This window comes from Electrona antarctica (genome assembly GCF_951216825.1).
Source record: "Electrona antarctica genome assembly, chromosome: 10".
NCBI classification, from domain to species: Eukaryota; Metazoa; Chordata; class Actinopteri; order Myctophiformes; family Myctophidae; genus Electrona; species Electrona antarctica.
In genome coordinates this window covers 10,475,465-10,488,877 of record NC_136791.1, presented here as the reverse complement: position 1 = coordinate 10,488,877, position 13,413 = coordinate 10,475,465, and the positions used below count along the sequence as shown (strand labels likewise).

The window sequence follows — 13,413 nt, the reverse complement described above, 5'->3', positions numbered from 1 at the left end:
CTTTACTGCGATTAAAACGAATCCTGCTGCATATTGTCGGAAAGTGTGCTTCGTTTGGCAGGTGAGATTCAGGCTCAATCGAAGTCTGATGCGGATCAAACAATCGCATTCTGGTTCATCAAAAAACGGGGGTTTTGCTTCGCTTCAAAGCACACCTGACTTCGATTCACTGCAGGTGTGAATGCAATCGCATCAAATAAAGGAAATGAAACGTGAGGAGCATGAGGAGTAAACACAGTTGGAGACGGAGATTGCATATTTTACGCAACGCAAAGATGTCACGTTACCGTGGATAGATGTGGTTGAATGAGGGTAAACGTCAGATAATTCATTTTGCTCTCCCTTCTCCGCTATGCCTCCGCAATGTACCCAAATGAACAGTGTGTATGCGTGTGCATGCATGTGTGCGCGGAAAAAGGTAGTCGATGAACATGTTTCGTCATAGTTTTAGTCAACGAAATGAACAGTGAACACTGACGAAAAAGAAGACTGGTCATTTGCTGACTTCCACCTTGTCTTGTCTTACAGGACAGCTGACTTGGTCACGGTGGTGAGGGCCAGACCCAGACTTCCAAAAGGCCCATGGGGACTCGAAGCAAGAAGCTCTCCTCTCTGGGGGAGGTCCTCCGCTGTTTGAAGCCTCCGTTTGGAGACCCGTAGAAGTACACCCCAGCCTCTCTGGAACACATGAACGCCGGCTGCTGTTAGCCACACGCGGGCACTGTGGCTTCACAGAGAGATGTGTGATCTTATGGAAGGGTCACAGAGATCGAGGAGATAACATAGGCGGAACACGGAAGATGGCCCTGTGTGAACGACACGTCTTGGACTGTGTTTTCCATCCTCACCACCTTTGCATTGTCACTGGCCGAGGAGAGTAGTCATTGTATAGTAGATTGCCACACTTGTTTTAATAAACTGTTCCGGGATATCGGCATTTGTCCAACATTTGCTGAATGGAGGATGTGTGACTGAGGCACTCAACGTGTACTGCAAGTGAGCTCTGTTTGAATCGTGGAATGTGCATTTGTTGATGTGCTCGCTACTATTGATCATCTTGGAACTTTTTGTTCAAGAGTAACTACCAACTGGGTTGGGTTGTGGTTTAGATGGAATGACTTTTATGGACACAAGGAATGTTTTAATGGCTCATTTGGTGAAAGAGTATTGATCAAAGGCATGGAAAAAAGATGATGGGATAGGATGTAGACAAAATGACGTACAATGAAAGTGGATGTAAAGGGAAACAAAGAGTAGGGTGTTTGATATTGTGGATGTGGGCACATGGACAGATATGTCCTCAGTCACACAACATAGTAATCTACTAATGATGGCTTACGTAACAGTTTTGTGTCACATAATTTGTCTGACTCCAGGATCCAAGAAAAGGTACGTTCTGTGATCAACCGCAGGTCATACAGAAGCAGATCTGTTTTTATTTGTCACATCGCAGATTTACAGGTGTTAGCAGAGGTTAGACAAGGTGCAAAAGAGTGGTAATGTGGTAGGTAGGTAGGTCCACATATCAGAATTGGTAATGGTATGTGCAAAAGGTAGCCGCATAACGGCAGGTCCACAAAAGAAGATAAGATATATACAGGGCAAAATGTCTAATTGTAGAACCAGGAGGAAAAGTAATTATCATAGGGGAACAATCCACATGATGGAGGCAATCGAATATAGGAAAACAGTAGGTCAAAGAAAGTGTTACGTGTGACAGTACCTGGTGACAGATGGCATTCAGGCGTTGATGGTAGCTGAGTGGAAGCTATTCAGAAATCTGCTGGTCTTAAGTTGCCTACTTGCCATGCTATAGAAGTCATTCATTCTAGCATGGAACTTCATTCCGTTGTACACGTGATTTGTACAACCTCTCACACACCAACTATCTTTCTCTCTCACACGTTTTTTAACATTTAGCAAACAAGGTCATAATCTGGGTAATGCAACTAGATTTAAGATCAATCGTTACATTAGTAAAAAATGTGAGAGGAAGTTGACTCGCGCAGTTTGGTCAGACAAAATGAGTAAAATACTGCATGAGTTCAGATGCATTTAATTTAGGCATCAATGGCTTTGACTCTCATCACTCCCTGCCACACAATCGCAGCTGGTCTGCCTTGAACTTGCATTTGTAATTTGTTTGTTTACGGAAATCAAAACGTGGCAGACCTAATATATCCACAGGCTGGATCTTGCTGTACAGTACAACATGCATTCTTCTGAGTGAAAAAGTGACTATGTATGTATGTACATGTATCGATTGTAGAAATATTGGGAACAGTTATAGATAAAGAAAATATATCTACAAGCTCACAAAACAAAATGTATTGCCTCAACTCCTACATTCTAAAGTGCTTGTCGGGGTAGGGGGTCCCCCGCTCAAATATGATTATTTTAGAGGGTCCCCACTGCCAGTTCAATTATGATTATTTTGGGGGGTGATAAGGTTGAGAATCACTGCCCTAATCAACTAGTCAGTAGTCACCAGATAGTCACTGATCCAACTAGTAGCTATAGACAATTAGTAATGCTAGAATGGACAATTGCATATAGTTAGCAACATTTAAAACCAGGTGGTTTATTCTGTGATGGTTGCCGGGTGCCATGGAGGAGAAAGTTGGTCAGCACATCATTGTTGCTATGGATACGATAAATTACGCAAAGAAAGTTGTTTATTTAAATTTGTAGAGAGAGTAAAAACACAATGAACACAAGATGAACACACAGAACACACACACACACACACACGCACGGCACGCACGCACGCACACACACACACACACACACACACACACACACACACACACACACACACACACACACACACACACACACACACACACACACACACACACACACACACACACACACACACACACACACACACACACACACAGTACTTGGAAGTGACTTCAGAAGAGAGTTCTATGTAAAACAAAGATTTGTCTTCTACTTGGAATCTAGTGGATGCCTCGGGTATCAAGCTGAGTTGGATGGGCGTTGAGAAGATTCTGTACTTTGGCCTTTCAGCATATCCTGTTGTACGTTGATCATTTTTAATTGGCTAATTTGACTGTTTATCACAGTGCCAATGGCTTTTCTGCCAAACAGCAGAAAGATACTTGAGTAGTAATTTGTGGTAAGTGACAAAGATGAAAATGATTGTTTGCGGTCAATGAGTATCCTATACTGATAACACTTGTGCAGTGTTTTGAGGCAATAGTATGGGATTTGAAAAATACCAACATTATAATTTTCCAGTTATGCCTTCAATTGCTTTCTATGAAAATGTACATGGAACATTGACCCTAAAACTAAAAGAGACTGCAAATGGGCCAAAATATGTGTGGACTGATGATGATGATAAGGGATCGGATGCCACTTGATGCCATTGTTGACTTGTGTTAGCTCTGCTCTTCCAAGGGATTTGATGACATCGAATCATACTCTCTGGTATTCACATTTGATCACATTGTAACATTACATGTATTTCTGTCACATTGATGTTGACTTATGAGTGATCCTATCATCATTATTATTTCAAATTAACTGGTCTACTTGAGCAAAAATGTGCTGTTAATTTGCTTCGTTTTTTTATTCGTTATACGTGGTATTCTAATTTATGAAAAGCATTTTGTAGCATTGTCTGCTGTGGCGGATGGTCTTTAATTCTTCATGTGAATTGTGAATCATGTTTTTGTTTTGGAATTTCACAGTTAGCTCAGCAGATCACACTATTTTGTTTGCAAAATGATAAAGTAAAGCTATTTTGCATGTCAACTTGTATACAGTGTACTTGTACACTGTCAAATGACAAGAAAGACAGTTGACTTTCAAATTTTAAATGTATGCATTATAAGATACATTGAACTAGACAACATCCCACACGTATTTGTGTATATTCTTTGATAAGGGAAATCATTTTCTAACACTAGTAGTAAAACATGACTTTCATTTTAAAATGAAGTATTTATCATGTCTTTCTTTTTGGCTTGTTCTGTGCCAAATGATTGCTGGCATGAAAGTGAAACTAACTCATGTTTTTAATGTTATTATAGTTTAAATATTAAATGGTAATATGTATGTAGGCCTATATCCGAACTGAAACCTTCCACACTAGACTTTGACAGATGTACAGTTATACAAGTGAGCTGACCGTACTTTATTTATGTTATTACCTATGATAGGTAAACTAAGATATCTTGTGTTGACGTGTTATTATTTAAAATCATATGGTGTATTTTTCTAAACGAAGAAGAAAGATAGAAATACCTTCTTTACAAAGTTGTTCATAATCATTCTTTAGAAAGAAATGTATCAGCCATGTAGGGTATTTTCTTTACAGAGTTCTTTTTTAAAAACTGATATTTGTTGTGCTGTACTACTGGTTTAATTAAAGTTTTCTGTCTCCTCCCTGTCATGGTTACATTTTTATTTTGTTCTACTGCAATGTAGAAACACTCGGTTACAAAGTAAACGTCCGGAATTCAAGATTTACTTGAGTAAAAGTACAATGGTATTGCCATAACAATGTACTTAAAGTACCAACGGTAAAAGTATTCATTGTGCAGAATGTTCCATTTCACAAGTTTTCAAAATACATACAAATCTTTTGAAAATAGCAGATCTCTGATCTACCGTACAAGCCCACAATGCAACATGCTATTTTCAAGTAGTGGAGTAAAAAGTACAGTGTTTGCCCCTGAGATGTATTGGAGTAGAAGTACAAATATTGAAAATTGGAAATACTCCAGTAAAGTAAAAGTACCTCAAAACTGTACTTAAAGAGATATTTCACTTTCAAAAACAACTTTTGTTTTTTAAAGTGAAATCGAAAAGTGAAATTGTCTACTCAGGCTATATGTGAACACCCCAAACACTGTTTAAGTTGCTTGATTCAGTATTTAGATATTTGATATTCATTTTAGCCGCCCCTTCCTATACAAACCCATTGTAGCTGTCTGGGGTGTTCACATAAGCTTGAGTAGACGATAAAATGACCAAATGTTTTTTTGAAAGTGAAATATCCCTTGGGGGTCCTGGGGGTCCCCGGACCCCACTTTGGGAACCACTGACCTACAACACTTGAGTAAATGTACTTAGGCCCTAGTTACTTTCCACCATTGGCACAAGCACAACATAATAAAACATTGAGACAGCTACGTCCACACTTTTGATTGATTGATTGAATACTTTATTAACAGTTTGCAGAAAAAAAGCACAGAAAAGCAAACAAGGTCTAAAGAGTATTTAAACCCAATTAAGAAAAGCCTATGGCTTAACTTCCATTGGGGTCCTTCATATTCAATTCACACAACTGAACTTGAAGCCTTGTTCATGAAACAATTGGTATTTTGACTCATTTGAAAAATAATGTTAATTGCTGCAGCCTGCTTTATGAATGCAATGAAGATAAAGCTTTTAGGTGTTCTCAGATACAATGTGTTACACAGTCTCTCTTGACTAGCCTATTGCGACCATAGGTCGCAGATTACTATGAAAACCTGCAAAACCTGTCAGTCAGTCCGTCACGCCTCTAATATGGTTGTCAGTCCATCACGTCACGCCACCATATATGGCTGTCAGTCCCTCACGCCTCGTGACACGCTCCATATAGCCGTCACCATATATGAAGATCACGACACTGACCTCATCAAACCCATCCAGGGTTTGATGAGCCATACATGGAGAAGACTGGATCATCACAAAGATCAATCTGCATATTGAGCCGGCCAGCAACTCTACATCTGACCTCAAACCTCAAACCTGTAGATCTCCATGGAGCTGACCTGTTCTGCCATTCCATATGTTGATCCTACCCCACCCATCCTTCCTCTTCGATGTCTCCCTTTTGACTGATACCTGTCCATTCAAACTCTAGACAGGCCCATCCCAAAGTCAGACCCGAAAAGGCCCGCCTGGCCTTACTAATTTGCACACATTATTCGCTCTACCCGGTCCGAAAATGTAAAAGAAAAAGATAAAAAAGGTCCATATATGGGCATTCCCAGACCTGTAGTTTCAAAAGGCGAGGTCGGTCACTTCTCGCCCTCAGCCGTGTGTGTGTGTGTGTGTGTGTGTGTGTGTGTGTGTGTGTGTGTGTGTGTGTGTGTGTGTGTGTGTGTGTGTGAACACACGCACACACTGCATGTGATTTATTTCTCAGCGGGTTTCAAGCAAGCCGAACGTTACCATCTAGTGGTGATACAAATAAATTACAGTATTTCACAGCCATCATGAATATTTTAAGTATTTAAGTATTATGTTCATGTTTATTAATTTATATTGTTTGTATACAGACAATTTGGTATAAACATTACCGTACTACGCGTGATGGATGATTCCTGCAGGAATCAGAATATAGCGCTTTCAAAGATTAGAATAGGCATAATTTCGGGCACCCCACGCACCGCCGTCATGTAAAAAAAAGAAAACACACACACAGTGAGGACCCCAGCTGCATGCCAGCCAAGCAGCAGTGATCTCTCAGCTGAGTAGAAATTATTAAAACCTCTACTGTTTACACATAAAATCACTAAAATTCCAAGCTTTAAATCGAGCGGGTTGACAGGTTGGAGATCGATCCTTGGAATGGAGAATGAGTCTGACATCCTTGTCTCCCTTGAAGATCTAGGGTGAGTTATGTCTGTGGGTGACGTGAACGTTTGGCAGGCAGATTGTGCCGGGTATGAAATCCAGATCAGGTCGGCTAACCTAACCTCTTACCATCTGAATTTCTGAAACAATATTTAAACCTGACACAACGTAACGCGGCATTGCATGAACCGGGTGGAAAGTATAAACTTCACTCAACTGCAGTTAACAGTCTCTTAGTTTTGTAATGGCTTATTTATGTCGTTTTACCATGATGTATGTACGTGGCCATGGCTGTCAGCTAGCCACCAATATTACTTAACACGTCATGGTCCATTATTAATGTTGAGTGATGTGGGAATGAATAGCACGCTGGAGTCAATGCTTGTAGAAACACTATGCAGTGAAACAAGTTTGTTAAGGTGGCTGAGTGACATTTAAGCCTTCTTGGCAAACAAAGCACATTTGGAACCTTAGGTTTCACTTCTGAGTAAATGTTGTAAGTCACTTACCTAAGTCACTACCTACCTACACATATCTGACCTCACCTTACTTAATCATTGCTGCCATGCTCTAGTGATAAGGCCACATGGCACGGTAAAGGAGACAAAGATTGGCTCGGCTTCACTCCTCGTGCCATCTGAATGGACAGGCTAAATATAACTTTCCAAATTTGGTCATTTTATGTGTTCATGTTCTGTTGAAGGTACCAAGGCCCTCTTCTGGAAGAAGGTGCACTGGATGGTGCTGTGATTGGCGGAGCAGCTTCACCTGAGTTTACTAAGCTTGTCGCGTGGTTGGTGTCTGAACTCAGACTCTACTGCAAGCTTGAGGAGAATGTCCATGCCACAAACTGTAAGTTGCTTCAGTCACATTATACTATATTTTGCTTATTGGTTTTTCTTTGACCGGAATTGAAATTGACAAAGAAGAACATTTCAAAATGGTGTTATCTTATCCATCTTTCACAGGTCCCAGTGAGGCAGATAGTTTTCAGTTGGAGATGAGTGGTCTGTTGACAGAGCTGGCATGCCCTTACACTGTCCTCAGCACTGGAGATGTCACCCAGAGGCTACTCAACAAGACCAACTGCTTGCTGCTCCTCAGTATGACCACACTACAGACACCACTACATGCCGGCTCAGAGTTTCAATTAGCTGTTATTAAAACCCATTGATGCCTTCTAGGGCCTGACCTAAGGTTTCTAAAAACCTTCAAATTCTGTTTTTTTTAAATAGTTATGTTGCTACATGTATAGCAATAGCTGATGAGACGCAGAGAGCGTGCCGGCATCAAGGGTAGAACAACGTATACGTTGCATCAGGCATCAATGGGTTAATTAACATGGAAATATTATTTATTTCATTGTTTGGTGTGGGCATCACACAGATTGTTGTTCAGTGGGGATCAACATTATTGATTTTTTTTATTGCAGCCTTTCTGGTGTCTGAACTGGAGGCATCGAGGATGATCCTGGTCAACAAGCCGGCGAAGAAGGCCCTGCAGGAGTCTGGGGGTACTCCAGTTTTCGTTGAGCTCAAAGGCATCTGCTTGGCCCTGGGCATGTCCAAGCCTCCAGCCAACATCACCATGTTCCAGTTCTTTAGTGGGATTGAGAAGAAGGTGAGCTGGTTCTGTTGTGTAAAGATCAATTGTTTGACAATTTCACGTGTGTGTTATTATATCTGCCAATATTATCCATGATATGAAATGGGGGATGTCCCGATACACTTTTTTCGCTTCCGATCCCGATACCTCAATTTCTGTTAGCCGATATGGATACCGAATACTAATACCAGTGTCGTGATCTCATGTTGTGTTTATAGCTATCGAGCTATATATCTCGTGTTGTGTTTATAGCAGACTCCTCAGTCAAATGTGCTCGGGACATCTCTAATATGAAAGCACATTTTTATTTTTGTAATGCATTGTTTCCTTTTCTCTAGCTGAAAGAAGCCATGACAAGAGTGCCACCGGCCCATGTTGGAGAACCTCTGATGAAAAAGCCACTTGGACCTGTGCACTTTGTAAGTAATCTGATGCAGAGCTCTTCAGACTTTCAGCTTTTATTTTTAATCCATATGAAAATGTTTGTCACTAATTTTGGAACGCAAGTTCAATGAAACCTGAACATGAAACTGAGATACTCTGTGCAACTGAGTTTGACTGATTACTCTAAATTTTGAGTGTTTTAGGCCAAACGCACATTTTTTTGTGTTTGGGCCTTTCAGCCACATGCAAACGGCGTTTTCGGCCACTCAAACAGAATATAAAATAGCTCAAGGCTCTATTGCTGATTACTTAGGTTAGGACCCCCGCAGTGGTGTCCGATTAGAACTTAAACCAGGATGCTTCGACTTCTGCCTTCTCCCTGAAGCCGACCCTTGTTATATATTCCCCGACTATGCTTGTCACGATGACTAAGCCAGTTAGATCTATCCATATATGGTTCTACCACATCTATCTGATATCGGCACTAGGTTGGCTCAGGCCAAATATAGGGATTGTCATACTAGACATGTCATATAGTCCAACGTCCTAGTCAGATATCCCCATATATGGGGACTAAATATCCAATGAGCAACTACTCGGATCCAACAACATGACTGGAAGTGAGAGTCTTCGTTACACGGAGGTTTTTGGAAACTAACTAAAATATCAGAATCAGTGGATCTGTGTAGTCATGCGAAACGGAGCTTTTGAGAAACGATGACGTCACCGCTCATTTGCGCATATCATTTTGACTACCGGTATAATATAGGTGAGAAATGCAGCTTGTGCCTGGAAACTACACGGATATCGATATGTATCCGATTGTTCATGTTTTTATATCACTGTGTTAATAAGTAACGTGCACCAACTGCACCACATCACCAGCGAAAGGCTCATGCATGCTGCATCCAATATAAATAATATCAGCCTACTAGTCCAGTCCGCGGTGGCCACCAGAGGAATTGTATTGGTGCGGAGGGCGAAGCTTGAATGATTAATTGTGGACCACAACAGAGAAACTGTTCCCGAATATGTCCTTTATTAGCCTACTACATTACAACGTGACATTTATTATACACCTCGAAAATAGCCACTCTACAAGCTCACTACTGGTTGCGGACGCGACACTTCTATAGGTCTGACTTAGCTCTGGTCCATCCATAGCCTAATGCACTTTACTGCCGTTGAAGTGCATTAGGCTATGGACCAGAGCTAGGTTTGACTCTGCTATTATTTTCTGTGCAGTACTTGCCAGAGCAATGATAAAGTGTCTATCATTGGGTGTATGAATCAGAATCATATTTTTGAGTGGTGTAAACCACTCCTACAACTGGCTTTTGTGTGCAGAAAAAAAATTAGCATGGTTGCTATGTTCAAAATAATTTCTGACGTAATTAAATCACACCCGGGTGAACTGGATGACCGTAGCAACCATGCTCATTTTTTCTGCACAAAAAAGGCCAGTTGTGAAATCACATCCGGGTGTGATTTCATTACGTCAGATCAGAGCTGATCAGACTATATAATACCTTACCTTATATAATAATAATGATTTCATTACGTCAGACATTACGTCAGACCACAGCTGATCATGCTATATAAAACCTTACACCACTCAGTTCACACGGGTGTGATTTTTTTATTATATGGAGAGAGAAGATCGAGTGTCAGGATTTGGAGATTTACGCACATAGCGTGACATGCTGACAGACAATGCAAGAAGCATGTTCCACTTCCACTCACAATTTAGGTGGCTGTTAAAATGTGGTACTTATTCCTTCATTAAACCAAAAAATACATCGCATGGATGCACCTGGGACGTATCCTCAGTGATGTATCCTGAGATCAACAGGGTTTTGGGTCGACCAACATCATACTCCTCACTCAGGCGACCCAGCTGGGGTTGATCAAATCCCGATTTACGTCCCAGTAGCTACCCTCGATCAGTCCAACAGGGAATGAGCAAGGCCACACAATCCGTTGCTCCGGAACTACTGTCCCGGGACTAGGAGAACCAAATTCTGGCTTGTGGAAAGACTAGGCTCTGTGGGTTGACTCCTGTCCGGGCCCCTCCTACGTCTCACCAGGTCCACTCCTGCTCTCACCAGGCCCAGGACCTGTGCGTTGCACCAGACTCCCAGCACCAGGCACTTCATTCAGAGTGGTGGATTATAATGGCCCTCCTAAAGGCCTCACCGAAAAAATATGATGGGCCTATTTATTTGGCACCTCATATGTAAATCAAATGTGTTTTTCCTTTGTGACAACAGAAGGAACAGTGAAATAAAAGTAATTAAGTAACACTATTGTTTTGGAAAAAGTAACCAAGTAATTGGGTAGTGGAAAAATGTGGTTACTCTGCTACTCTGCTAAAAAATTGCTTGATTTAGGTAATTGCATCAAAGATCTTTTTTTGTGTTACTTTACTAGGAAAAAATTGAAGCTATCAACCAAGCACTTGTGAATGAATATGAAGTCAGACGGAAGATGCTGTTGAAACGTCTAGATGTGACAGTTCAGTCCTTCGGTTGGTCTGACAGAGCCAAGGTATGCAAAACATTTTATTTCAGTTGGCTATATGACTATTATTCATAATATCACTTAGTAAGATGTGGACAAAATACTTTACAGGTATGTATTGTTATCCACTCTTGTCTCTTCTGTTTTATCAGAAACATGCTGAAAAAATGTCAAAGATCTACAACCCTTTGCGCGCTGCCCTTGGAACAAAAACTAAGATCTCTATCGCCCATCTTTTTGCTGCAAGAGATGACCTGTCCAAGATTCTACGCACAAGCAGCGGCAGGATAAGAGAGAAAACTGCTTGTGCCATCAACAAGGTGCACAGCACATTTGTTCAGTCAACTTGAAACAGATATATATTTTTGAAACAAATTTGAATCCACTATTTTATCCATGGACTGCAGATAAAAAGATGCTTAAATTGCAAGATGTAAGCATTTTTCAATCTTTGTGTTTTTCGTAGGTGCTGATGGGCCGCGTACCAGACAGGGGTGGACGACCCTGCGAGATCGAAGCGCCTCCTCCAGAGATGCCATCATGGCAGAAGCGGACGGACGGTCCTACAGGTGGAGGGAGCTATGGCGGGGGTGGACGTGGAGGAGGCGGTCGGGGGGGCTACGATCAGTACTCCCAGGGTGGCCGTGGAGGCTATGAGAGAGGAGGAGGAGGAGGAGGAGGGGGAGGTTATGGAGATAGAGGAGGTAGAGGAGGAGATAGAGGAGGAGGAGGGGGAGGTTATGGAGATAGAGGAGGTAGAGGAGGAGATAGAGGAGGAGGAGGAGGAGCAGGAGGAGGGAGGGGTGGCGGCGGCCACTACCAAGATGGAGGAGGGCATCAGGGGGGAGGGGGAAGAGGAGGCTATGGAGGAGGCGGGGGCTACCAAGGAGGCTTCCAGGAACCTAGCTACGCTGGAGGAGGACACCAAGGAGGAGGTGGTGGTGGTGGTCACCATGACAATTACCACCAAGACGGGGGTCGGTATCAGGATAGGGGTGGTGGTGGCCGAGGTGGTCGTGGGGGAAGGGGAAGAGGCCGAGGAGGTGATAGAGGTGGAGGAGGTGATAGAGGTGGACAAGGTGGAGGCTGGGGAGGGAGAGGGGGTCAGAATTTGAACCAAGGCGGACAGTTTGAACAGTACTTCCAACAAGGTGGGCAGCAGTACAATCAGGCAGGCTTTGGTCAGGGGAGAAATTACACTAGTTGAAGACAACATGTAAGGCATTACAGCAGTGTTCACAGCCGCAAAGGGTTACCGTTGAGATGTGATTGATTTGGAATTCAACACCTCATTTAAATGTGAAAGAAAATCTATAGTATGGATAAACAAAAGTTTAAAAAAAAGAAAGGGGGGGGGGGGGGGGGGGGGGGTGGCTGCTTACATGTATGCTAACCATGTACTACAATACACAAAAGACTGTTCTAATGTGGTCTGGATCCAGGAAACGCATCACATACCCAGGTTTTCTAATTCATGTACGCTGCGCTCTGCTATCTCGACATGAAAAACATTTGACTGCCACAACAAACGGTTAGCTGGGGCAGTGGGGCAGCATTGTGAACTCTGCTGTCTTGGCTTAATTTTGACAACAAATTAGCCTTATCTTGGAGATTATTTGAAGGAGAAAAGTCCTGACATTTCAGTGTTCCTGCACCTAATGTATAACTGACATAAAATGTAGACCTCATCTGTCAATTTATTGCAGTCCATACTATAATTTTATTGGATTTTGATGAATACTTGAAAAGAATACAGCTTTATGTCTTGAGTCCCTTTGTTAAAAAGTTTACAATGGCTCACATGAGGGGTCAAATCAGAGGCCTGTTATTTTTTTTCCCCCCCCACTTTTTCAGTTTGACTGGGATCTCTTCTGTTACTTATTTAAACAATGCCATCTTTTTGCTGCTCATGGAGAACTGTGTACTTAATAGTTATTTGGATGTTAGAAAGACTGTTTGGGTGTGTGAATGAAATGAGATGAGCAATAAACTTTGAAATGATGCAACACTGGTCAAAATCTATTTAAAATGTATTTCTAATTGTAATTTAGAAACAATCGTTTTTGTGCTGCCAGAGCATAACGTGTATTAATTAGACAAAGTAATATGCACAAGTGCTCTCGATAGCAAAAATAAGTGCATGGTAGGTACACTGTCAGGACTCAGGAGGGCAGCAGCGGTTCTCAAAGTGGGGATCAGAGACTGTCACTGCCAGACTTGGTTCCTTTACAGGTCTCAGAGGTCTGTAACGTGTACACAAACTACACAGAACCAAATGGATGGTCCACTTGTTTCCGTTTTTTA

At 41.9% G+C, this 13,413-nt stretch overlaps 2 protein-coding genes across 5 annotated transcripts in view; both read left to right on the top strand.

Moving 5' to 3' along the window:
• rasgrp3 (RAS guanyl releasing protein 3 (calcium and DAG-regulated)) overlaps positions 1–2,699 on the top strand; it is a 59,313-nt gene extending 56,614 nt beyond the window's left edge. For all 4 annotated transcript variants that reach the window (XM_079512397.1, XM_079512399.1, XM_079512398.1 and 1 more), the window contains one exon: positions 529–2,699. In XM_079512397.1, coding sequence (XP_079368523.1) covers positions 529–537 — 9 coding nt within the window. In that variant the 3' untranslated portion in view covers positions 538–2,699. The remainder of the gene's footprint in view (positions 1–528) is intronic.
• A 3,759-nt stretch (positions 2,700–6,458) lies between these two features.
• Positions 6,459–13,115, top strand: fam98a (family with sequence similarity 98 member A). The gene is made up of 8 exons (XM_079512272.1): positions 6,459–6,638; positions 7,304–7,452; positions 7,569–7,703; positions 8,033–8,220; positions 8,544–8,624; positions 11,020–11,136; positions 11,262–11,429; positions 11,576–13,115. The coding sequence occupies exons 1-8, from the start codon at positions 6,595–6,597 to the stop codon at positions 12,314–12,316; spliced, it is 1,623 nt and encodes a 540-aa protein (XP_079368398.1). The 5' UTR covers positions 6,459–6,594; the 3' UTR covers positions 12,317–13,115.
• Positions 13,116–13,413: the final 298 nt, after the last annotated feature.